Source organism: Bubalus bubalis, chromosome 18 (assembly GCF_019923935.1).
Source record: "Bubalus bubalis isolate 160015118507 breed Murrah chromosome 18, NDDB_SH_1, whole genome shotgun sequence".
In the NCBI taxonomy this organism is placed as follows: domain Eukaryota; kingdom Metazoa; phylum Chordata; class Mammalia; order Artiodactyla; family Bovidae; genus Bubalus; species Bubalus bubalis.
Genome location: NC_059174.1, coordinates 61,032,740 through 61,060,504, shown reverse-complemented (window position 1 = coordinate 61,060,504; position 27,765 = coordinate 61,032,740). Strand labels below are relative to the sequence as shown.

The window sequence follows — 27,765 nt, the reverse complement described above, 5'->3', positions numbered from 1 at the left end:
ATATGTTTCAATGCTACTCTCTCAATTCACCCCACCTTCTCCTTCCCACTCTGTGTCCACAAGTCTGTTCTCTAAAAGAGACAGGAAATTCTGATGCATGCTATAGTGTGGAGGAACACTGAGGACATTATGGTCAGTGACATAATCCAGTCGCAAAAAAACATGCTATTAAGAGTCATTTCCTAGGCAGGTTGATAGGAAATCTAGGGGTCCCCAAGGAGAGAGGGGTCTGGAATTCTCAAGGAGGAAGAAAGGACAAACTTTTCACAGTCTTTGTAGACCAGGACCTGGGGACTGGAGTCGATGAAAATGAGGGGGTAACAGGCAGGAAGGCCAGGGGTCTCCAAATGGAGGAAATAGCCTGCAAGTGTCAGACATTTTTATCTCTCTCAAGCGGCAGGAGGAAACAAACTAGCAATATTTTTTTCCTTCTCTATACAAATTTAAAGGGAGGTTTCTCTTAAAATACTGTGTTGCCATAATGACACCTGGTTTCGCCTGAAGTTAGCTATTCTTGAGTCTAGAGATAACCAATGCCTTTTTCTTATGGAAATGTTTGTCTTAAGCTATGCTAATGTACTATGCCTTTACCCCAAACTGTCTCCAAGTCGGTTCTGCCTCTTGGCCCAGAACCTACTTGACAAACCAGTATGTTATACTCAGATATTGTTCCCCTACTCTATGTAAATGAAACTATTTGTATGGTGGTCTGCCCTTCTTTAAGATTCAAGTTAATCATTTTATGGCCCAGGATAAACCATTTGGTGCCAAGATTATCCCAAAATGCATCTTATGGGTGAGGGGCCTGGTGCCATTCTGAATTTTAAGACATTCCTTTCTTTCATTAACAGACTGCTAGTGACTATATAACATCCTGCTGAAGACTAGCAGGGGGGTACTCTTTCTGCCCCCTTCTGATGCCTATGTCAGAAGCTTTCTCTATCTCCTTTATACTTTAATAAAACTTTATTACACAAAAGCTCTGAGCAATAAAGCCTCATTTCTGGCCCCGAATTGAATTCTTCTCCTTAAGGGGCCAAGAATCCCGGTGTATTCGCGTGATTCAACAACAACCTTTCACTATGGTTCCATGTCCATGAAGTGCTGAGAAGAGTCAACTTCTAAGAGACAAAGTAGAATGGTGGTTTGCCAGGGGCTCAAATGAAGGGTGAAACTGGGAGTTACTGTTAAATGGAGACCCGGTTTTAGTTTTCTTCTTAGGAAAGAAGAGAAAGAAGAGGTGAAAAGAGTTCTTAAGGTTGGTTGTACGACAATATAAATATACCTAACATCACTGAACTGTAGACTTAAAAATGGTTAAGATGGCAAATTTTAAGCTATACATAATTTACCACCATATTTAAAATTTACTGCCAATAAGAAGAAATAGAGCCAAATCACAGAGTTGCTGGGTTAGCAAATCAATGGTGACTTAATATAAACCAGCACACAGCCCTCCTCTGAGGACACCAAAATCCATGGATGCTCAAGATCCTTACAGTCACTGGGGCATCCACAGAGGAGGAACCTGCAGAATCAGAGGGTCAACACTACACAGGAGACTGACATCAGTGGTCCTCACAGCATAAACCCTGTTCCAAGGGGAACTTTGATGTTGTTTGAGCACCAGTCAAAAAAAAATGAGTCTTAGAATCTCCATGGTCTGATCCAACCCCATGCACCACCAATTCCCACATAAACCTGACAACTCCCAGCTCCTGTTTTCATCTGGAAAATGAGTCTCTCCACCCTCAGTCAGGAGCCGGGCTGACCCCCTCCACTCTGGGATTGCAGAGGTCTCTTTGGGAGGCTGTGAACTCAGCACCCAGTCTCCTACAGAAGACGGTGACCCAGGACTTACTGGATCCTTGGAGCAGAGCCTGGAGCACTGGATCAGTCAGGGAGGCTGAGGTTAAGTCATACAGGACTGGAGCTGAGACATCTCTAAGGATCAAAGCAGAGAGCCCTGAGCACAGAAGACCGCCCTTACCCCCTGCATTGGTAGGGTGGAGATGAGGCTGGGTGGGCGGGGTACATCTGCCATGTCGCTATCAGCCTTGACCCTTCTGTGGTTACTCTCAGGGAGTGGTTCTGAGAGGGTTTTTTTTTTCCCTTCTTTTTTTTTTTTTTTAAATTTTATGTTATTACTCATAACACGAAATTGACCATTTTAACCATCTTTAAGTGTCCAAGAGGACTTCCCTGGTGGCTCAGATGGTAAAATGTTTTCCTACAATGTGGGAGACCCAGGTTCAGTCTCTGGGTTGGAAAAATCCCCTGGAGAAGAAAATGGCAACCCACTCCAGTACTCTTCCCTGGATGGAGGAGCCTGGTAGGCTATAGTCCATGGGGTCACAAAGAGTTGGACATAACTGAATGACTTCACTTTCACTTTCAAGTGTCCATTTCGGTAGAAATAAGTACGTTTGCATTTTTTGCAACCAAACTCCAGAACTTTTTTCGCCTTGCAAAATATCAACTCTGGCCATTCAACAATAATCCTGCCTTTCTCCTTTCTGAGTTCCTGACAATCGTTGTCCTACTTTTTCTAAATCTGAGCACTTTGGGTGTCTCATTTCAGTGGAATCGAACATTATTTATCCTTTCCTGTCAGGATTATTTTGCTTAGTAGAATGTGTACTAGATTTTTTTATATTGTAGCATGGGTTATATTCCTCTCTTTTTTAATGTTGAATAATACTCTAGTATATGCACATACCACAGGGACTTAGCGATTCTTTGATCAGTGGGTACTTGGGTTGCTTTCATGTTTTAGTTATTGTGAATAATGCTGCTGTGAACAAGGATGTAGAAATATCTCTTCCAGAGTGTGCTTTCAATTCTTCTGGGTACAGCCTCAAAGGCAGAATTGCTGGATTATAAGGTTCTAACATTTTTATATCCTGTGATGGAGAAGATGTTCACATATTGAGCAATGAGGAAGTCATTTTGGCTTATCCATGGTTCAGGCTGCACTGTGTGTGAACTAAGACAGTCTGCTCAACTCTCACAGCACATCTTTAACCCTGAGGTAAAGACTATCTGTTTTGAAGAAGAGAACGAATAACTTCCTTCTCATGGCATCCATGTTAACACTCCCTGGAAGATAATGTTCCCTTCCCAGACACCAGGGTCCTGCTATCTCACTGTCTATGTACTAAGTTGTTCCTTTTGAAACTTTAAGGAATACACCCTGTCATGTTGATGTATGTGCTTTGTTTGGATGAGGTATAAGATTGTGGTTCAATGAAGCAGTTCCTCAGAGCTATCTGAGAGGGTGCCCCCAAGCTATAGCCCTCTGTTTGGGTCAAATAAAACTTCCCCATTTCTCTTGTGTTTCTTGATTATTTTCCTGGACAGTGGAATTCATTGATCAGCAAGAACACTGAAGTAGAAAGAGTGTAAAAGTAGGGGACCCAGCTCACAACCCTCCTCCTTCCCAGTAATTAACTGATTTGTTTTCAGTTGCACTAGGACTTTGTTGCTGTGCACTGTCTTTCTCCAGCTGCAGTGAGTGGGGCTGCTCTCTAGCTGTCGTGCACTCTGTAGCTGCATTGTATGGGCTTATCACTGCAGGTGCTTCAGTCATAGACTGCCTTTACTTAGTGGCTAAGTCTTTTCTGATTCTTTCATGACCCCATGGACTATAGCCAACCAGGCTCCAATATCCATGAGATTCTCCAGGCAATAATATTGGAGTGGGTTGCCATTTCCCCCCTCCAGGAGATCTTCCCAACCCAGGGGTCAAACCCACATTTCTTGAATTGACAGGCAGATTCTTTACTGTTGACTCACCAGGGAAACCCAATCATAGACATGGCTTTAAAATCTAATTTTCCACTCCAAGCAGTTTAACAATATTATTTTTCCCAATCAAATACTGTTGTCTCCCTTTAATAATTTTTGGTAAATAAAAAGTTCCCCATCTTGGGTCATGTAAATTATTACATGTATGTATGATTCTTTTATTATGCAGCTCATGAAATATAGCTGAGCACTTATTGTATTCCAGACACTGTTTTAGGTGCTACAAAGCAAATGGTAGTCAGAAGTGTGATGGGAGTGAATGTATCTCCCCACTTTCAAATTCATATATTGAAGTACTAAACCCTAGGACCTTGGAATATGACTCTATTTGGTGGTGAGAGGGTAACAGGCAGGAAGGCCAGGAGTCTCCAAATGGAGGAAATAGGCTGAAAGTGTCAGACATTTTTTTTAAATCTCTCTTTTAAGTGGCAGGAGGAAACAAACTACAAGTGTCAGATTTTTTTTCCTCTTCTTTATGCAAATTTAAAAGTAGGTTTCTTTTAAAAATCCTGTGTGCCATGACAACACCTTGTTCTACCTGAACTTAACTTTTCTCAAACCTTGAGCTAACCAATGCATTTTTCTTATGGAAATGTTTTTCTTACACTATGTTAATGAACTATGTATTTACCTTAAAGTCTTTCTTTCTTTAAGTCAGTTCCAGCTAAGACTCAGAACCGATCATGGCTCAGCAAACCAATATATTTTACTCACACAAGTATTCTCCTATGTTAATGAAACTATATATTTGTTTGGAAACTCCCTTTCTTCAAGATTCATGTCAATTGCTTTATGGCCCAGGATGACTCACACTGTGCCAACGTTATCTCAAAATGTATTTTGTGAGTGAGGGGCCTGGTACCACTCTGTTTTGCAACATTTCCTTTCTCTAATTAGCAGCCTGCTAGTAGCTATATCACTTCCTGCTAAAGACTAGCAGGGGGTCACTCTTTCTGCTCCCTTCTGATGTCTATGTCAGAAGCTCTGTCTATTTCTTTTATACTTTATTAAAACTTTATCACACAAAAACTCTGAGCGATCAAGCCTCGTCACTGGCCTGGGATGGAATTCCTCTCCTCCAGAGGCCAAGAATCCTGGCATCTTTCATGATTCAGCAACAACCTTTCAGTGGTAGGGCCTTAAAGAGATAATGAAGATTCTATGAGGTCATCAGGATGGGACCTAAGTCATATAGAATATGATTATACTCCTTGTGTGTGTTAGTTGCTCAGTCTTGTCTGACTCACTGTGAGCCTATGGACTGTAGCTGGTCAGGCTCTCTGTGCATGGGATTCTCCAGGCAAGAATACTGGAATGGGTTTCCAATTCTTTCTCCAGGGTATCTTCCCAATGGAGGGATCCAATCAGGTCTCTTGCATTGCTGGCCGATTCTTTGCTGTTAGGTAGCTAGAATAGGAAAAAGAAGTCCAGAATGGCGCTGGCTAAAAGACCAAGGACGGAAAAGCCCACAAAAATAGAACAAAGTAAGGTCCAAGGACTGGAAGGAGAACCTCTGGTAAAACAAACAGCCCTCCTGGCTAGCCCAGTTTACAAAGGGCAGGCTCAGAGGAGAGGAGACAAATGTATAAAAAGAGGAGTCAAAATTGAGCCAGGGGCTTCTCTTCTCTTCATGTCTTTTGGGTCGGTCTGCCCTCATGCCCCGAAGATGTATTTCCCTTTGTTTTCTAAATAAAACTGAGCTGTAACAAGGAGCTATAACACTGGTCCGCCGAATAAATTATGTGGTGCTAAAACACTGGTCTGTCTGAGGAAATTTACACAGGGCTGTAACACTCGTCTGTCCGTTGCTTCAAATTTTTGTCACAACGAGACAGAACCGAGGAAATTAAAAACTCCCTTGACGTATATGGTGCCATGACTCAGGTTTAACCTGGCTGAAACAACCCCAGCTCGGGCCCTTGGAGCCGAGGCCAACACAGCAGAAGCCCAACTTGGCGAAAGCTCCTGCGTGAAAGCTGACCGGGAAGAAAACCCAGCACAGGGGAAATGAAAAGAAGCCAAGCATTGTGGAAACCAGGACAGCAAAAATAAACGCAGCAGAAAGCTCACGTGGCTCAGTCTCAGATTCCAGAAGACCTCCGGTTAAGGTAAGAGTTCCTTGGTCCTATGACTGGAAGGACATACGGCTAACAAAATCTTGATTCTTTTACAGTCACTTGTTTCTTGTTTCCTCAAACCCCCGATGAACAGGCAAGCGGCAGTGGGTGCAAATGAGGTACTCTGGCAGGGGCTCCTCCTCAGTGTGTCCCAAAGGCTCCACTATCTGCTGGGCCCCAGTAGCGGTTACCCAAGAGAGGGGGATTCTTCTGTCCTTAATCTTCTTTTTGCCAAGGATCAGGCCAATGAAAACTGAGTACAGGTCAGGTATTTAGCAGATTTTCAGGCAATTTATGAAATGGATTCCTCAGCACATTTTTTCCCACTGATTTTTCCTCCCTTCCTTCAGCTCCTCTCTCTGTTGATGCCACTGCTTATAAAGTATTGGGCAGGGCATCATCTTTCCATTTCTGAAAGTTGTGCTTGAAACCATTTACCTAAGATTGGGGCTCAAACCCACATAGCAGGGACTCTGTGCCATGCATGTCACTCAGTTGTATCTGACTGGGACTTGAGCCTCGCCAAAACCCATGGTGCCTGGCTTCAGGACCTAATGAAGCTCAGGCTCTTGATGTCTCATTGCAAAAAAATTCAGTGAGGGACACGGTGATAGGTAAGAGGTGGATTTGTCCGGATTCAGAGAGAAGCACACTCCACAGCGTGTGGGCCATCACAGAGGGTGAGGGCAGCCATGGAATGTGGTGTGGTTAGTTTTTGCCAGCGGGTTGATTTCATATGCTAATAAGTGGGAGTAACAGGCAAATTTGGTCTTGGAGCACAGAACGAAGCAGAGCAAAGGCTAATAGTGTTCTGCCAAGAAACCGTGCTGGTCATAGCAAACACCCTCTTCCAACAATACAAGAGAAGATTCTACACATGGCTATCACCAGATAGTCAACACCAAAATCAGATTGATTATATTCTTTGCAGCCAAAGATGGAGAAGCTCTATACAGTCAGCAAAAGCAAGACTGGGAGTTGACTGTGGCTCAGATCATGAACTCTTTATTGCCAAATTCAGACTTAAATTGAAGAAAGTAGGGAAAACCACTAGACCATTCAGGTATGACCTAAATTAAATCCCTTACAATTATACAGTGGCAGTGAGAAATAGATTCAAGGGATTAGATCTGATAGACAGACTGCCCAATGAACTATCGATGGAGGTTCATGACATTGTACAGGAGACAGGGATCGAGACCTTCCCCAAGAAAAGAAATGCAAAAAGGCAAAATGGCTGTCTGAGGAGGCCTTATGAATAGCTATGAAAAGAAGAGAAGTGAAAAGCAAAGGAGAAAAGGAAAGATATACCCATTTCAATGCAGAGTTCCAAAGGATAGCAAAGAGAGATAAGAAAACCTTCCTCAGTGATTAGTGCAAAGAAATAGAGGAAAAAAATAGAATGGGAAAGATAGAGATCTCTTCAAGAAAATTAGAGATACAAAGGGAATATTTCATGCAAAGATAGGCACAAGAAAGGACAGAAATGCTATGGACCTAACAAAAGCAGAAGAAATTAAGAATGGATGGTAAGAATACACAGGAGAACTGTACCAAAAAAGACCTTCATGACCGAGATAATCACGATGGTATGATCACTCACCTAGAGCCAGACATCCTGGAATGTGAAGCCAAGTGGGCCTTAGGAATCATCACTACAAACAAAGCTAGTGGAGGTGATGAAATTCCAGTTAAGCTATTTCAAAACCTAAAAGATGATGCTGTGAAAGTGCTGCACTCAATATGCCAGCAAATTTGGAAAACTCAGCAGTGGCCGCAGGACTGGAAAAGGTCAGATTTTATTCCAATCCCAAAGAAAGGCAATGCCATAGAATGTCAAACTGTCTCACAATTGCACTCATCTCACACGCTACTAAAGTAATGCTCAAAATTCCCCAAGCCAGGCTTCAAAAATATGTGAATTGTGAACTTCCAGATGTTACAGTTGGATATAGAAAAGGCAGAGGCACCGGAGATCAAATTGCCAAAATCCAATGGATCGTTGATAAAGGAGGAGAATTCCAGAAAATCATCTATTTCTGCTTTATTGATTATGCCAAAACCTTTGACTGTGTGGATCCCAACAAACTGTGGAAAATTCTTAAAGAGGTTGGAATACCAGAGCACCTGACCTGCCTCTTGAGAAATCTGTATGCAGGTCAGGAAGCAACAGTTCGAACTGGAGATGGAACAACAAACTGGTTCCAAATCGGGAAAGGAGTACGTCAAGGCTTTATATTGTCACCCTGCTTATTTTACTTATATGCAGAGTACATCACGAGAAATGCTGGGCTGGATGAAGCTGAAGCTGAAATCAAGATTGCTGGGAGAAATATCAATAACCTCAGATATGCAGATGACACTACCCTTATGGCAGAAAGCGAAGAACTAAAGAGCCTCTTGATGAAAATGAAAGAGAATAATTAAAAAGTTGGTTTAAAACTCAACATTCAGAAAACTAAATCATGGCATCTGGTCCCATCATTTCATGGCAAATAGATGGGAAAACAGTGGAAACAGTGGCAGACTATTTTTTTGGGCCTCCAAAATCACTGCAGATGGTGACTGCAGCCATGAAATTAAAAGATGCTTGATCCTTGGAAGAAAAGCATATTAAAAACAGAGACATTACTTTGACACCAAAGGTCCTTCTTGTCTAAGCTATGGTTTCTCCAGTGATCATGTATGAATGTTAGAGTTGGACTATAAAGAAAGCTGAGTGTTGAAGAATTGATGCTTTTGAACTGTGGTGTTGGAGAAGACTCTTGAGAGTCCTTGGACTTCAAGGAGATCCAACCAGTCCATCCTAAAGGAAATCAGTCCTGAATATTCGTTGGAAGGACTGATGTTGAAGCTGAAACTCCAATGCTTTGGCCACGTGATGGGAAGAGCTGACTCATTTGAATAAACCCTGATGCTTGGAAAGATTGAAGGAAGGAAAAGGGGATGACAGAGGATGAGATGGTTGGATGGCATCACCGACTCAATGGACATGAGTTTGAGTAAACTCCGGGAGTTGGTAATGAACAGGAAGGCCTGGAATGCTGCAGTCCATGGGGTCGCAAAGAGTCAGACATGACTAAGTGACTGAACTGAACTGAACTGGCCTATGTCATTCTTTCAAAGTTGTGCCCTGCCCCCTTCCCTCCTGTTTCTTGCTCTTTTCCTGAGCCCTGACTGGGTCCACAATATTAGCTCTACAACCTTCTGGAGGGACAACTAGAAAATAGCTGGCCCTTGGGAGGGAAATACTGTATAATATCCAATCCCTCTAGATGTTCAGGCCTTCATCTTCCATGTTTCCTACAACATATGCAACCAGAGCATCTTTCAGGGAAGCTGCTAGGGCAGGTGACAGGCACACAATGCCTGTTAGAAGTCCATCTGTTGGTGGCATCCCTTCAAGAGCAACTGGGCTTCCAGGGATAATGTTTGCCTCTTTGGGAGTTAGCGCTGCAGGCCCTTTTGGCCAAACCCTTGCCACCCTTCTCCTTACAAACATACCCCGGATCAAATCTCCACTCTGTTTTATGGAACATGTGGTCTATTGCCTCTTATCAATTTGTTCTTAAGCTACTTACTAACTCCTACAACCAGGACTCTACCCTCTAAAATACTCTTAATGCCCCTAACAAGACCAGATAACCCACTCCTTTGTCATTACTTCTGGTATTACCTAAAGCAGGTCTATGACAATGAAATGTTTACCACTGCAAACACTCTAATCTGCTCTTAGGGAGGACCCTAAGATCTGCCTAGGGATCTGGTCCCCGGGAGGTTGTCACACCTCAACCTGTTCAGAGACCTGCCAGTCCAGGGGTCTCAGGAGTCGACATTCCTCGACCTGCCTTGGGACCAAATTCTTTGGGGGCTGTCATGCCTCAGCCTGCCTGGATCTGCACCCTGACCTAGGGATGCCCGGCTCTCAGATTACAACAGTACTGGGTAGGATAAGCTTCAGAAAGACTCACCCCTAAGGAAGTCCACCTGTAAAAACAAAAGGAAGCCTTATAGATGTGGGATTGTGCCTGGTCTCAGCAATAACTCAGAAGTGCAATGAAAACCCCATTGCCTTTCTGGAAAGGCTAAAGGAGGCCCTCCAAAAGTTTACCAACCTGGACTTAGACTCTTATGAGCGACAGGTGATTTTAAAGGACAAATTCCTGTCCCAATGTGCATCAGGCATCAGGATAAAGTTACAACAGCTCCAGCAGCAGGACTCTGTTGCCTCTTTAGATGAGATGTCCAGACAGCTACCGATACCTTTTATAAAAGAGAACAGGAGAGGGAGGCCCAGGCCCAGGAAAGGGAGAAAAGAAAAGAGACAAGGCATGTCCAGATGCTAGCTGCCCTCTAGGGAAGCCCTATGGCAAAGCCTGAGTCCTTGAAGGACAAGGCATGAGGCAAATGCTTAATCTGTAGACAGTGGGGCTTTGGGCCAAAGAGTGTTCAAACTGTGACAAGTCTCCTAAAAGGGCTTGCTAAAAATCCCATCAATTGGGACATTGGGTGACACTCTACCCTGGGAACCCAAGAGCCTCAAGGTCAAACGCCAAGCCTTTACTCATGATGGCTCAACAGAACTGAAACAGTCTACTCCAGCCAGCCTGCCTGTCACAGATAACCACCATGGGGATGGAGCCAAGGGATGTGGCAGATAGGTCTGAGAATTTCTTGGTTGACACAGGGGCTGCCTACTCTGTCCTGACCTCCTTCCTATTCTGGAGCCTTCTCCTCCCAAACTTGTACTATTTTGGGTGCTCCAGGAAAAACAATTACAAAAAGATTCACCTGAGCACTTCTTTGTTGCTGGGATGGACACATATTTTCTCACCAGTTTCTGGTGGTCCCTGTGTGTCCTACTCCCTTATTGGGGAGAGACCTTTCCCTGCCTTTGAAATCTTAGCGCTATGGCAGTCCTGATAGAAGACACTTTGAAACTCTCTCTTGGGGGCAAACTAACTATTTTGAAACATGGTGGATGAAGCACAAGCTGGGTTCAAGATTGCTGGGAGAAATATCAATAACCTCAGATATGCAGATGACACCACCCTTATGGCAGAAAATGAAGAAGAACTAAAGGGCCTCTTGATGAAAGTGAAAGAGGAGAGTGAAAAAGTTGGCTTAAAACTCAACATTCAGAAAACTAAGATCATGACATCCAGTCCCATCACTTCATGGCAAATAGATGGGGAAACAGTGGCAGACTTTATTTTTTGGGTCTCCAAAATCACTGCAGATGGTGACTTCAGCCATGAAATTAAAAGATGCTTACTCCTTGGAAGGAAAGTTATGACCAACCTAGATAGCATATTCAAAATCAGAGACATTACTTTGCCAACAAAGGTCCGTCTAGTCAAGGCTATGGTTTTTCCAGTAGTCATGTATGGACGTGAGAGTTGGACTATAAAGAAAGCTGAGCGGTGAAGAATTGATGCTTTTATAACTGTAGTGTTGGAGAAGACTCTTGAGGGTCCCTTGGACAGCAAGGAGATCCAACCAGTCCATCCTAAAGGAAACCAGTCCTGAATATTCATTGGAAGGACTGATGTTGAAGCTGAAACTCCAATCCTTTGGCGACCTGATGTGAAGAGCTGACTCATTTGAAAAGACCCTGATGCTGGGAAAGATTGAAGGCGGGAGGAGAAGGGGAGGAAAGAAGATGAGATGGTTGCATGGCATCACCAACTCAATGGACATGAGTTTGAGTAAGCTTCAGGAGTTGGTGATGGAGAGGGAAGCCTGGCATGCTGCAGTCCATGGGGTCACATAGAATTGGACACGACTGAGCGACTGAACTTACTGACTAAGTGAAACAACTCCTGAATGGGAGAGGCCATTTATGGATGTCTGATCAAAGGATCCTCAGATATCAAGTAGTGCTGATGTTCTCCTGTCTACTCCCGTGGGCTCTCTCCCTTTTCACTCTTGCCTAGAAACCTTGGACCACTGGACAAAACCATGAGAGAGATTGTAAGAAGATCCTCTGATCAATCTTGAGGTAATCTGGTACACTGATGGAAGCAGCTTTGTCTTGGATGGAAAAAGAAGAGTGAGATATGCAGTAGTCTCCAATTCTGAGACCTTAGTGGCTAAACCTTTGCCACCAGGTACTTCAGCCCAATTAGCTGAGCTCATAGCCTGATTCGAGCTTTAGAGCTGGGAAAAGGAAAAAGAGCAGCCATTTACACTGACTCCAAGTATGTGTTTCTGGTGCTACATGCACAAGCTGTTATTTGGAAAGAAAGAGGCCACTTGACCACCTGAGGGTCCCCAGTCAAATATGGTGATCAAATCCTTAGGCTTTTTGAGGCAGCTCATCTGCCTGTTAATGTTTCAGTCTCCCCTGTAAAGGACACCAAAATAGGGAGCATGGAAGTGGTACGAGGGAACCAAGCAGCTTACCAGAAAGCTAAGAGAGCGGCATTACAGAACAATGACCTAATAGGGGTTGCCACCTTAGTTCCACAGACAAATTTTCCAGAAACTCCTTCATATACTGAAGGTGAGACTCTTAAAGCTAAGAGTGAGGGCTTTCAAGAAGATCGTATGGGGTGGTTCCACAAGGAAGGACTCCTTTTTCTGCCTGGGAACCTCCAATGGAAGTTGGTTAACTCCTTACATGCTACCACTTATTTAGGTGAAAAGGTCATCCAAAAATTAATAGAAAGGTCCTTCAGAGGAACAGGCCTCCAAATGACTATAAGGCAAGTGGTCTCCTTTTGTCCCACTTGCCAATTAAACAACTCCCAAGGAGCTCAAAGACCCCAGCTGGCTCAGCCCATCCAAAGACGTGGGACCTACCCAGGAGGGGACTGGCAGATGGACTTCACCCAGATGCCAGTTTCTCAAGGGTATAAATACCTATTAGTCATGATAGATACATTCACAGGATGGATTGAAGGCTTTCCCATCGGGACTGAGAAGGCTGAGGAGGTGGTAAAAGCACTGCTCCATGAAATCATTCTGAGATTTGGTCTGCCTAGTTCAGTCGCAGCACGCCAGGCCTCCCTGTCCATCACCAACTCCCGGAGTTCACTCAGACTCACGTCTATCGAGTCAGTGATGCCATCCAGCCATCTCATCCTCTGTCGTTCCCTTCTCCTCTTGTCTCCAATCCCTCCCAGCATCAGAGTCTTTTCCAATGAGTCAACTCTTCGCATGAGGTGACCAAAGTACTGGAGTTTCAGCCTTAGCATCATTCCTTCCAAAGAAATCCCAGGGCTGATCTCCTTCAGAATGGACTGGTTGGATCTCCTTGCAGTCCAAGGAACTCTCAAGAGTCTTCCCCAACACCACAGTTCAAAAGCATCAATTCTTGGCCGCTCAGCCTTCTTCACAGTCCAACTCTCACATCCATACATGACCACAGGAAAAACCATAGCCTTGACTAGATGGACCTTTGTTGGCAAAGTAATGTCTCTGCTTTTGAATATGCTATCTAGGTTGGACATAACTTTCCTTCCAAGGAGTAAGCGTCTTTTAATTTCATGGCTGCAGTGGTCTGATATTCCCATCTCTTTCAGAATTTTCCACAGTTTATTGTGATCCACACAGTCAAAGGCTTTGGCATAGTCAATAAAGCAGAAATAGATGTGTTTCTGGAACTCTCTTGGTTTTTTGATGATCCAGCGGATGTTGGCAATTTGATCTCTGGTTCCTCTGCCTTTTCTAAAACCAGCTTGAACATCAGGAAGTTCACGGCTCACGTATTGCTGAAGCCTGGCTTGGAGAACTTTAAGCATTACTTTACTAGTGTGTGAGATGAGTGCAATTGTGCGGTAGTTTGAGCATTCTTTGGCATTGCCTTTCTTTGGGATTGGAATGAAAACTGACCTTTTCCAGTCCTGTGACCACTGCTGAATTTTCCAAATTTGCTGGTATATTAAGTGCAGCACTTTCAGAGCATCAGCTTTCAGGATTTGAAGTAGCTCAGCTGGAATTCCATCACCTCCACTAGCTTTGTTCGTAGTGATGCTTTCTAAGGCCCACTTGACTTCACATTCCAGAATTCCTGGCTCTAGGTGAGTCATCACACCATCATGATTATCTGGGTCGTGAAGATCTTTTTTGTACAGTTCTTCTGTGTATTCTTGCCACCTCTTCTTAATATCTTCTGCTTCTGTTAGTTCCATACCATTTCTGTCCTTTATTGAGCCCATCTTTGCATGAAATGTTCCCTTAGTATCTCTAATTTTCGTGAAGAGATCTCTAGTCTTTCCCATTCTGTTGTTTTCCTCTATTTCTTTGCATGGATCGCTGAGGAAGGCTTTCTTATAGCTCCTTGCTATTCTTTGGAACTCTGCATTCAGATCCTTATATCTTTCCTTTTCTCCTTTGCTTTTCGCTTCTCTTCTTTTCACAGCTATTTGTATGGCCTCCCCAGACAGCAATTTTGCTTTTTTGCATTTCTTTTCCATAGGGATGGTCTTGATCTCTGTCTCTTATACACGAACCTCAGTCCATAGTTCATCAGGCACTCTATCAGATCTAGTTCCTTAAATCTATTTCTCACTTCCACTGTATAACCATAAGGGATTTGATTTAGGTCATACCTGAATGGTCTAGTGGTTTTCCCTACTTTCTTCAATTTAAGTCTGAATTTGGCAATAAGGAGCTAATGATCGGAGCCACAGTCAGCTCCCGGTCTTGTTTTTACTGACTGTATAGAGCTTCTCCATCCTTGGCTGCAAAGAATATAATCAATCTGATTTCAGTATTGACCATCTGGTGATGTCCATGTGTAGAGTCTTCTCTTGTGTTGTTGGAAGAGGGTGTTTGCTATGATCAGTGCGTTCTCTTGGCAAAACTCTATTAGCCTTTGCCCTGCTTCATTCTGTATTCCCAAGGCCAAATTTGCCTGCTACTCCAGGTGTTTCTTGACTTCCTACTTTTGCATTCCAGTCCCCTATAATGAAAAGGACATCTTTTTTTGGGTGTTATTTCTAAAAGGTCTTGTAGGTCTTCAGAGAACCATTCAACTTCAGCTTCTTCAGCATTACTGGTCAGGGCATAGACTTGGATTACTGTGATATTGAATGGTTTGCCTTGGAAATGAACAGAGATCATTCTGTCGTTTTCGAGACTGCATCCAAGTACTGCATTTTGGACTGTTTTGTTGACTGTGGTAGCTACTCCATTTCTTCTAAGGGATTCCTGCTCACAGTAGTATATATAATGGTCATCTGAGTTAAATTCACCCATTCCAGTCCATTTTAGTTTGCTGATTCCTAGAATGTCAATGTTCACTCTTGCCATCTCCTGTTTGACCACTTCCAATTTGCCTTGATTCATGGACCTGACATTCCAGGTTCCTATGCAATATTGCTCTTTACAGCATCGGACCTTGCGTCTATCACCAGTCACATCCACAGCTGGGTGTTGTTTTTGCTTTGGCTCCATCCCTTCATTCTTTCTGGAGTTATTTCTCCACTGATCTCCAGTAGCATATTGGGCACCTACTGACCTGGGGAGTTCCTCTTTCAGTATCCTATCATTTTGCCTTTTCATACTGTTCATGGGGTTCTCAAGGCAAGAATACTGAAGTGGTTTGCCATTCCCTTCTCCAGTGGACCACATTCTGTCAGACTTCTCCACCATGACCCATCTGAATTGGGTGGCCCCATAGGGCATGGGTTAGTTTCATTGAGTTAGACAAGGCTGTGGTCCTAGTGTGATTAGATTGACTAGTTTTCTGTGAGTATGGTTTCAGTGTGTCTGCCCTCTGATGCCCTCTTGCAACACCTACCATCTTACTTGGGTTTCTCTTGCCTTGGACGTGGGGTATCTCTTCACGGCTGCTCCAGCAAAACACAGCCACTGCTCCTTACCTTGGACGAGCGTATCTCCTCACCGCCGCCCCTCCTGACCTTGAACGTGGAGTAGCTCCTCTAGGCCGTCCTGTGCCCGCGCAGCCACCGCTCCTTGAACGTGAGGTTGCTCCTCTCAGCCACCACCCCTGACCTCGGGCATGGGGTAGCCCAGTTGATTACAAAGTGACAATGGGACGTCATTTACTTCTAAGGTCACCCAAGAGGTCTCTAAAGCATTCAGATCAGATTGGATCAGATCAGTCGCTCAGTCGTGTCCAACTCTGCAACATTACTTATTATCTCTTTTGTGCCTGGAGGCCTCAGTCTTCAGGAAAAGTAGAAAGAGCCAACCAATTCTTAAAATCAACGATAAAAAAGAAAAGCCAGGAGACCTCCCTGGGATGGAAAGAGGCTTTACAAAGAGCTCTCCTCTGCATCCGTATTGCCCCTAAGGAGCAGGTTGGTCTTAATCCTTATGAAATGCTATGTGGGAGACATTTTGTTTATGTCAATCACCTCTTCTTTGATCCAGAGGCTCAGACTCTCTGGTCTGATACCATGGCCACTAGGCAATTCCAACAGGATATACACTTGTGGGGTGTCAACCAGGACCCAAAAGATTCTAAAGAGTCACTACTATCTGCTCCAGGGACTCAAGTCCTAATTAGTCTGGAAAGATGGGTCCCCAAAGGCTCAACTCCAGCCCACATGGAAGGGCCCCCACCCTGTAATACTTTCTACCCCCACAGCAGTCAAGGTACCAGGACACGACTCCTGGATTCACTACTCACAAGTCAAGCTGTGGAAGAAAACAGAAGAGGATACTCAATACACCTGTGACCCTGTGGGAAATCTCAGATACCTATTCAGAACTACAAATGAGTGCCATTCCAATGAACGCCCCCAAAATTAAGTTTCTGGGGATAAGATTTCTCAGGATATCTCTAAAGAGCCAACACAGCTTGGCAGAGGTTGTACTCCAAAACAGACAAGAGATAGATTTCCTAATCCCTGAGCAAGGAGGGACTTGAGCCATCTTAAATGAGACGTGTTGTTTCTGGGTAAATACCTCCAGCTAAGTTAAAGACAGTTTCACAGTCCTCAGGAAAATCATTCAGATCTAACAGGATCTCAAAGAACAATCTGGAGAGTTCTCAGGGTGGCTACAACCTCTCTTTGGGGGATCCTCCTGGCGATGGGAAATTTGGAGTTGGCTAATGCTCCTACCAATCCCTGTTATCATATGTAAGCACCATATTGATGCTGCTTATGATTGCTCCATGTATTATCAATTGTCTAACCCATTTTGTCTCTGCCCAGGTCAACAAGCTGCAACAGGCAGTGCCAGTTCAAAAAGGATATATAAAACTAGAGCCAACCATGGAAAATATCACTCACCCATAGGTGGACACCACTATAAGGACTCTGAGGCTTGAGACTAGCAAGAGAGGGAGGCCCAATGCCCCCTTGCTGTCTCGGTTTAGCAGGAAGTATCCACAGAGATCTCGATGCCCCTATTCCCAAAGAATTGGGCATCCCATCTCTTGAGGAGGGGATGTTAGATAGTTAGAATAAGAAAAAGGAGTCCAGAATGATGCTGGCTAAAAGACAAGGAAGGGAAAAGCCCGCAAAAATAGAACAAAGGAAGGTCCGAGGACTGGAGTAAGAACCTCAAGTAGAACAAACAGCACTCCTGGCTAGGCCAATTTACATAGGGTAGGCCCAAGGGGAGGAGATAAATGTGTAAAAAGAGGAGCCAAAATTGAGCCAGGGGCTTCTCTTCTCTTCACGTCTTTTGGGTCAGTCTGCCCTCACGCCTTGAGGATGTATTTTCCTTTGCTTTCTAAATAAAACTGAGCTGTAACACGGAGCTGTAATACTGATCTGCAGGAAGAAATTACATGGTGCTGTAACACTGGTCTGTCAGTTGTTTCAAATTTTTGTCCACGACGAGACAGAACTGAGGAAATTACAAACTCCCCCGACATTACCATCTGAGCCATCAGGGAAGCCCATACTTCTTATACCAAGAGGATCTTAGATTAAATTATAAGACAATTAGATACACTGTATTTAGATCAACAATGAACCTTAACACATATTATAATACATATATCATATGTATATATTTTATGCATATTAATTATAAACTTACACATTTAAATATATATACATACATACACATGTACAAGCATATGTTATTTTATTGTGCTTCACAGATGTTGCACTTTTTTCCAGTTGAAGATTCATGGCAATCCTTGGTTATCAGATGATTCACATTTTTTAGCAATAAAGTTCTTTTAAATTAAAGTATATACATTTATTTACAACAGAATGCTATATAGCACACTGAATACATTGCAGTGTAGTGTGAACATTAGTTTTACATGCACTGGGAAACCAAAAAATTGCATGTCTCTCCTTAATGCCAATTCTCTTTACTGCGGTGGTCTGAAATCAAACTAGTAATGTCTCTGAGGCCTGCCTGTAGGGTCGTATCATTTAATTATTACAGAAAATGCACAATTTTTCTTTCCTGGAGAATGGCCCACATTCTGGGTTTGGCTGATTGTGTTTTCAGTTGAAATTGGAAGCTATCCCTTATGTCTGATATGATCTGGTATTTGATCTGGAGATTGATTATATTCTGATACAACTTTTCATCAAGACTATGGGTGGTGTTCTGTTTTGCCATTACAGCACAGTGGGAAGCACATTATATCTGGCTGTTCCACAATAAGGGAAGAAAAAGAGTCAGATGATGTCAACCTCTTCCATCAAAGTTTCACCTGACAGTTTCAGCCTCCATTGTTTCCTAAACTGATAATTTCAGTAGAACTTGCAAGATAGTGATTTTTTCCAGTTCTGTTAGTCCTCCTCCATAATAATTTTGCTATACATTTTCTTGACCACCATACCCCCTTCACTCAACTGCTGTTGTTCATTCTCACAAACCATACTTCATTATTACCAACATCTTCAGTGTCCATAATCTCCATTTAAATCATTCTGTTCTGCATCAATAACTTTTTTAAAAATTTATTTATTATAATTGGAGGCTAATTACTTTACAATATTGTAGTGGTTTTTGCCATACATTGACATGAATCAGCCATGGGTGTATATGTGTTCCCCATCCTGAATCCCCCTCCCACCTCCCTCCCCATCCCATCCCTCTGGATAATCCCAGTGCACCATCCCTGAGCACCCTGTGTCATGCAATAACTTTTAAATCTTGTCTCTGCAATTTAACTTTGTTTTAGTTCCACTCAACTGTAACCATTTATCAATCAACCATTACTTCCCATATTATTGCCCTTCCTCTAGCAATGCAGGAGAAGGCAATGGCAACCCACTCCAGTACTCTTGCCTTGCAAATCCCATGGACGGAGCAGCATGGTAGGCTGCAGCCCATGAGGTCGCTAGGAGTTGGACACGACTGAGTGACTTCACTTTCACTTTTCACTTTCATGCGTTGGAGAAGGAAATGGCAACCCACTCCAGTGTTCTTGCCTGGAGAATCCAGGGATGGGGGAGCCTGGTGGGCTGCGGTCTCTGGGGTCGCACAGAGTCAGATACAACTGAAGCAACTTAGCAGCAAGGGTCTTTGACAGAAAAGTAATCATTTATACCTTCTTACATGATATCTCAATAAAGTTGGAAAAAAGAATTAAAATGATCATTTCTCTTTACCATTATGAATGATCCACTTCATCTGTTATTATTTCTCTTTTTCTCAAAATCTACTTTGATATTACCATATCTCCCCTAGCTTTCTTCTGTTACTGTTTGCACAATTCATCTGTTTCCTTCCTTTTATGTCCAACATTGCTATGTCCTAATATTTAAAGTGCAACTCTCAACACAATATACAGTTATGTGTATTTTCTTCCAGAAGCGGCAAACTTCTGGCACAAGAACTTGTTTCTCATGTGCCAGGTTAATATTTTATTTCTTCCTCTGGTTGCTGGTAATATTTTTGTACTTTGTGAAAATTCATCTTGGTGCACACTTATGAAGCATGTGCTTTTCTGTATGTATATCATGCTTTGAAAAGTTTACTTAAGAATTTTACAACATAAAAGTCATTTTGTCTGCTGGCAATAAATTCAGGCTTTCAATGCCTATCACCTTTAAATTCCATAGAGACTCACAGTGTCCCTTGAACCAGCAGATCCTCCAGTGCCTGGAAGGATTTCACACAGCATTTACTTCCTCTGGTTAAGATGACTCAGTACCAGGGATGTTTTCATCAAGAGTCTGGAAAGTGGAGGCTGGTGGCTGTTGCCCATTGTTCTCCTCCAGGCTGTGTTGGATTCCATATCCAAAGTATATGGCAAAGCCTAGGGGGGAAATGAGACAGTGAGAAGGGAAAGTAGGCTCTCTCCTCACTTACAAATGCCCAATGGGTTTCCTGTTATGGCACCTGACACAATGTGGGGCGAGGGATATTAGGAAGAGGACTGGGTTCAGTCACTCAACAGTGCTCTTTAGGGCATTCCCTGGTGGTTCCATGGTTAAGAATATGCCCACCAATACAGAAGCTTCGAGTCCAATTCCTGGCCTGGGAACTAAGATCCCACCTGCCTTGGAGCAACTAAGCCTGCACTGAGACCACATGCCAAAACTCAGCAGTTACCTGTGACTACGGAGCCCACATGCTCTGGAGTTTGTGTGTCAGAACTAGAGAGAAGCCCATCGGCCACAACAAAGAGCCTTCGAGCTGCAACTGAGACCCAATGTGACCAAATAAATAAATATTAACAAAGAGCCCTCTTTTTAGTAGGAAACCACTCACCAATCACATTCCAGATGCCAAGTTGGACCCAGATCCCAGAGGTCATCTGCATCATTAAGTAAACATTCACAAAGATGCTCACCAGTGGGAGGACAGGCAGAAGAGGGACCTGTGGATCGAGTCAGTTCATCCCTGAGCACACCCCGGACGTCTGAAAGGGAAACCCTACTGGGGTGGGAAGACTCCAGTCCAATTGCAGCTGTGTGTTCAGTGTCTACTTAGGTTGGGTGTATAAAGGACTAAGTGTGGATCAGGGAAAGGTCCATTGGTTTTAGCAACTCCCTTTCTTCCCTGGTCCAGCAAAGGATATTTAGACCTAAAGCACACAGATCTCCTTCACTCAAGGTGGACACTTTGGGCACATAAGGTCACCTACCCTGAATGTAAGAGGAGAGGGGTTCTGGGGCTGCCTCCAGATGATGACCGTGATCCCAATGATGAGCAGCAGCAGCAGCACAGCCACTGTTGTGTACACGGGGTCTCCAGAGAACACATATCTTGACCCCTGAGCCAGTATTATAGTCAGGATCATCAGCAGGAGAACTGCAAGGGTCAAGGAGGAGGAGAACAGGCTGGACTCCAGAAGACCAAGATGTCAGGACCTTGGGCCACACCCCTCCCCAGGCTGCCCATATCAGGAAGGGCCATCATATCTCCAAGACACCTCAACAGCCAGAGACACAGGCTCTCACTCTATCTTGCCAATTTCAGAATACGATCAAAGAGAAATTCCACTGCTCACCAAGCAGTAAGGCACATCCATAGACAATTTGGCCAGATTTCCTGGTGGGGTTGGTGCTAATAGGGTCACACAGACTCTTTAGAATCCTTGAGATTCCTGCTTCAGGTACAGATTCCAAAGGACTTGCTTCACGTTCAGAAATCTCAATTTCATTTTCTGTTTTCTCCTTCTTGCTTAAATTCTGGTCTGGTTGGTACCTGAATTAGAGGTATTAAAGCTATATTATCAGATTGGAACAAAAGTAATTGTGGTTTTTACACTGTTGAAATTTACCATTTGATATTAGAATACATTCTAAATAAATGTGGCTATATTATACAACATTTTAACGTGCATTGTTTTTTTTTATTTGCTGTTTATTTTATATGTATTTTAGACTATGGCATTGATGTTAGACAAAAAGCAAATTTGAGTGATTTTTCTATTTGAGTTCAAAATAGGTCATAAAGCAGCAGAGACAACTTGCAACATTAACAATACATTTGGCCCAGGAACTGCTATTGAATGTACAGTGCAGTGGTGGTTCAAGAAATTTTGCAAAGGAGATGAGAGACCTGAAGAAGAGGAGCACAGTGGCCGGCCATTGGAAATTGACAACGACCAATTGAGAGCCCCTTGGACTGCAAGGAGATCCAGCCAGTCCATCCTAAAGGAAATCAGTCCTGGGTGTTCATTGGAAGGACTGATGTTGAAGCTGAAAGTCCAATACTTTGGCCACCTGATGCGAAGAGCTGACTCATTTGAAAAGACCCTGATGCTGGGAAAGATTGAGGGCAGGAGGAGAAGGGGATGACAGAGGATGAGATGGTTGGATGGCATCACCGACTCAATGGACATGGGTTTGGGTGAACTCTGGGAGTTGGTGATGGACAGGGAGGCCTGGCGTGCTGCAGTTCATGCAGTCGGTAAGAGTCGGTGACAACTGAGCCACTGAACTGAACTGAATTGAACTGAGAGCCATCATCAAAGCTGATCCTCTTCCAACTACATGAGAAGTTTCTGAAGAACTCAACACTGACTCTTCTATGGTCATTCAGCATTTGAAGAAAATTGGAAAGTTGAAAAAGCTTGATAAGTGGGTGCCTCATGAGCTGACTGAAAAGTTTTTTAAAATTGTCATTTTGAAGTTTCACCTTCTCTATCTATGCAACAACAACAATGAACCATTTCTTGATCGGATTGTGACATGTGATGAAAAGTGGATTTTATATGACAACTGGTGATGACCAGCTCAGTGGTTGGACAGAGAAGAAGTTCTAAAGCACTTGCATCAGAAGAAAGATCATGGTCACTGTTTGGTGGTCTGATGCTGGTCTGATCCACTACAGCTTTCTGAATCCTGGTGAAACCATTACATCTGAGAAGTGTGCTCAAATAATCAATGAGATGCACTGAAATCTACAATGCCTGCAGCCGGCATTGGTTAACAGAAAGGGCCCAATTCTTCTCCATGACAATTTTAAATTCCATTTAAAATTCATGGTCCAAAACTGTAATTACATTTGCACCAACCTAAAAACATCAGCCCATAGTCTCCCAACATAGATGTCCCCATCAACCTTTTTCCTGCCTTAAGCCTAGTGCAGCACTTAGAAAATGGCATGGATATAGAAGACGATCACCTCCCCCATCAATCCCTACCAGGTCAAGACCCCCAGTCAAGGTGTATCAAAGTCTCACCTGAGGACGAGAACAGAAATCACCACGAAGGAGTAAGCAAGCAGGGTCCCAATTGCCATGAGGTCCACAAGGTTACTGAACTCTAAGAATAATGCTGTGACCCCTAGGATGAGGGTACAAACAAGGTGTGAGGAGAGAATGAGAAACCACTGGAAACATACAAGTTAAGGACATTGATCAAAGAAGGAGCGAGTTTTGTTCACTCACCTGCAAGAGTTCCAGAAGCCAAGATGGCCATGATGGGAGTGCGTGTGCGGGGATGGATCTGGGCAAGTCCTTGGAAAAGGAGCCTGTCATCTGCCATTGCATACGTCACTCGAGACATGGAGAACATGGTACCTAGGAGGCTGGAAGAGAAGATGGAAGCATAGGTGAGAACATGGAGAAGTAGGACAGACTGAAGGTTCTCCTCCCTAGTCTACCTGAGCTGGAGTAAGATGTCTCTTCATCTTATCTCTCAAATAACAAGGGATGGGTTACCTGAACATCTGACGGTAAATGGAGAGAAAACTTTGACACTCACCTGGATGAAAGAGCACAGAAGGTGCCAACAATCACGACATATCTGGCAGGGCCCCACCCAATATGGAGAAAAGCTTGCGGCAAGGGGCTCTCAGGATGAATCTGGTAGTAGGGCACCATGAGGGTGAGTGCTGCTGAGACACCAAAATACGCCAAAAAGCAGATAAAGAGTGAGACCACGATGCTGAAGGGGATGGACCACTGGGGATCCTGGGCTTCTCCCCCTGCAAGATGGGAGGAAATACTGGGTCAGTAAACATGCCGGGGTGAAAGCACAAAATCAAATTCCCTCCTCCATGTTCAAAAGCAGGCTAACCTTCTCCCAATCCCTATGCCTGAGGATGGCCCAACCTGTGCCCAAACCCCTGATGGGAAGCACAATGACCATGTTACCTGTAGTGGCAATGGCATCAAACCCAACAAACCCGAAGAAGCACGTTGCCGCTCCCTGGAAAATCCCATCAAAACCAAAAGGTGCAAACCCTCCAGAACCTGGAGGGCCCAAGCTATGATGAGAGAAGGAATGAGGAAGAACATGGGTGAGGTGAGTTCATCCATCCCTACTGGACTCCTCCCTTCACACCACAAGTCCTGGCCCTAGGACCCCCATCACTTAGACCCATCAGCCCAGATCTCTTTAGTCCCCACCTTATTCTCAGCTCCAAACAATCTGACATGCATTACTGTGGACAAGGGTACCCTCCTAACCTAGAGGAGTCATTGGATCCAGCTGCAGCCAATGTGTAGTCCTGTTCCGTGAGCTTCCAGTTGTGCAGGTCTCCCTTAATTAAGCCAGAGAGGACGACGAAGCTGAGAACCAAAATGTTAATGCCCGTGAACCATTTGTTAACCAGTGCTGACTCACGGGCTCCCAGAACCAGTATTCCTGTGGGAGAGATGGAATACGAGACATTCAAGATAACCAAATCCATAGACACAGAAAGCAGACTAGTGGTTGCTGGGGGTTGAAGGTTGTGGAGGGTGGGAGTGGACAGATGGATAGTGAGTGATCAGTTTCCTTTAGGGGTGATGTACCTGTTTGGAACTAGATGGAGGTGATGGTTGTACAACATTATGAATGTACTAAGTGCCACTGAATTATACACTTTAAGATGGTTAATTTCTTATTGTGGCCAGTGTCACATGATACACACAATGATCAAATCACCATAGTGTCCACCTTAAACTCATACAATGTTGTCTGTCAGTTATGTCTCAATAAAGCTGGGAACAATTGGTTAATTTGAGGCTAGATGAATGTCCTCTCAATTAAAAAGAAAAAAGAAATTTGATCTTGGTACAGAGGAAGAAAGTTGCCATTTGAAATCAATGATTCTGAGCTGGGGAAATTTTATCTCCCAAGGGAATTTTGGGGATGTCTAGAGACATTCCAGTGGTCACGATTTTGGATATGAGCTTCACAATTGTCTCATAAATAAAGGACACTCAATCATCAGACAGTGATTAAAAAAAACAAACAAACAAACTACAAGGCACAAGACAGTCCCTCAGACTAAAGAATGTTCCTACTGAGACTATGGTCTATGTCTTGCTTTCCTGTCTGTCACATCACAAATCCTTTCCAGTACTAATTCCCTCACCATTCTGTGGACAAGGGTTCCCTCCTAACCTAGAGGAGTCATTGGATCCAGCTGCAGCCAATGTGTAGTCACCTCCATCTAGTTCCAAGCCTTTCCCACCCCAGATCCCCTCCCGCTCTCCTCTCTTCCCATCCTATCTTTGACCCCATCTCACCCATCATCACCAGCACCACACTCAGGGCAAGAAAGTCAGGATACTTGGCCAGGAAAGAGGGCATGTGCAGTGGGAAAATTCCTCTTAACGCCTGAGACATGTGGTTCCCAATCAGGCTGTCGAAGGTGGAGCTCCAGGCTCTGGCTACACTTGCAATGGCTGCAGGTGCAGAAGAAGAAAGATTCAGGAACAAGCTTTAATTGAACCCCTACCATGTGCCATGGGATGTATGTCATGGAGGTCAGCAGACAAAGTAATTGATCTCAAAGAGTTTCATTTCACGGGTTAGGGAGAGAAGATACAGCTGATTCACAAAACAGGTCATCCTCTCAGAGTGTAAGGAGGAGATCGGTGTTTTGCAAGAAAAGATAACAGGAAATTGGGACCAGGAGGGCTGGAAGGTAAGAATTGAAATTTTAAGCTGATGTGTAAAGAAAACTTCCATGAAGCCAACAGCTGAGCAAAGGCTTCAATATGATGAAGGGATGAGCCTGTGGGTCATGCGTCCCTCTCACCCACTCACTCCCTACAGTTCCTTTTACTCTGGGTTCCCAGTCCATCATTGAAGGAAAAATAGATCTAGGTACAATGCAATTGTGCCTTTTTCCTGCCACTATTACCCACTTTGCCCGCAAAGTGGATAATGAAGTTCTCGTGAATGAGTTGAAGACCCTAATCCACCCTCCTTGTTTCCTCATCTCAACTCCCACACCTTTCCCCTCCCCATCATCTCACTGATGGCGTAGGACAGTAAGAGGTTCCAGCCAGTGACGAAGGCGCACAGTTCTCCCATGGTGACGTAGCTGTAGAGATATGCAGAACCGGACCCAGGGGCCCGGGCCCCAAACTCTGCATAGCAGAGCCCGGATAGCACAGAAGACAGGGCAGCCACCAGGAAGGAGATGACGATCGCTGGTCCAGCTTTGTTCCTGGTCACTTCTCCAGGCAGGATGTACACGCCAGCTCCCAGGGTGATGCCCACACCCAAGGCCACCAGGTCGAGGGTGTTCAGACAACGGGACATGCGGCCCTCAGACCCCTCCCTGGGCTTGAGCGGCCGCCTGCGGACCAGCTTCTGACCACATTGACGGAGGTCCTGACATCGCATCCTAGATGGAGTTGTGGATCTGTGATCTGCTGAGAAAACAAGACACCAAACCATCAAGAATGTCCATCCAGCACTGGTCCTGGCACACAGTAACTGCTTAATTGTTATGACTTGGGTGGGTAAGAATCATGAGAGTTTTTTCCCTTTCTTTCTTTTTGTTTGCCAGGCTCATGGCTTGCAGGATTTTAGTTCCCTGACCAGGGATTGAACCTGGGTCATGGCAGTGAAAGCCTGGAATTCTAACCAAAAGGCCACCAGGGAACACCCTGGTAGGTTTTTTAAATTTTTATTTTAATTGAGGTATAGTTAACATACAATATTTTTAAATTTCAGATGCAACACATAGGGATTCATAACTTTAAAGGTCTTATGCCATTTATATTATTATAAAATATTGGGAAAGATTGAAGGCAAAAGGAGAAGGAGGTGGCAGAGGATGAGATGGTTAGATAACATCACCAACTCAATGAACATGAATTTAAGCAAATTCTGGGAGATAGTGGAGGACAGGGGAGCCTGGTGTGCTGCGGTCCTTGGAGCTGCAAAGAGTCAGAAATGAGTTATTGACTGAATAACAACAATATAAAACCATGGCTGTATGGCACCGAATGTTCATAGTCACAGAGTTTATAATACCCAAGGCATGGAAGCAACCTAAGTATCCATCAACAGACGAATGGATGAATAAAATGTGATAGGCATATATGAATATGTATGTATGTGGACACATCTATATATATATATATGTGAGGTGATTATACTAAGTGAAGTCAGACAGAGAAAGACTAATATTATATGATATCACTTCTATGTGGAATTTGAAAAATAATATGAATGAACTTGTTTGCCGAACAGAAACATAAGAAAAAAGCTTGTGGTTACCAAAGGGGAAAGGTAGGGGGGAGGAATAAATTAGGAGATTGGGGTTAACATATATACACTTATATATGTATAAAATATATAATCAACAAGGACCTGCTGTATAGCATAGGGAACTCTACTCAATATGATAACCTAGATGGGAAAAGAATCTGATGAGGAATGGATATATGTATAATTGAATCACTTTCTGTACACCTGAAACTAACACAACATTGTAAATCAACTAAATTCTGATATAAAAATAATAAGAGAAAGAGAAGTGTCCAGGAAACATGAAATATTTGAGAGCAATTGAATAAAAGCACATATTTATTCAGAGGGGAAAGAAGCAAAAATAAGTGACAGGACTCTGTATCCCCTCCTTTGGGGCATGGAATGTCTCCTCACTACCCGGCTCTGCAGGGCGAGGCTGACCCAGTGACCATGAGTTACTATCTGCAGGCTTCTCTCTGTGATATTCCAAAGTCCAAGTTTAGCATTTTGGATTAAGAGTGTAACTGAGCAGGACCCTGTGAGGTTTTCCCAAAGTAGACCCCTATTCA

At 43.8% G+C, this 27,765-nt stretch overlaps 1 protein-coding gene across 1 annotated transcript; it reads right to left on the bottom strand.

Moving 5' to 3' along the window:
- Positions 1 to 21,214: 21,214 nt before the first annotated feature.
- On the bottom strand, positions 21,215 to 26,341 carry LOC102413946 (cationic amino acid transporter 3-like). Its single transcript, XM_006068530.4, has 8 exons — positions 25,969 to 26,341; positions 25,234 to 25,392; positions 24,187 to 24,364; positions 23,872 to 23,984; positions 23,480 to 23,702; positions 23,164 to 23,303; positions 22,957 to 23,059; positions 21,215 to 21,473 (listed from the first exon to the last, which is right to left on the bottom strand). The coding sequence occupies exons 1-8, from the start codon at positions 26,339 to 26,341 to the stop codon at positions 21,242 to 21,244; spliced, it is 1,521 nt and encodes a 506-aa protein (XP_006068592.4). The 3' UTR covers positions 21,215 to 21,241.
- Positions 26,342 to 27,765: the final 1,424 nt, after the last annotated feature.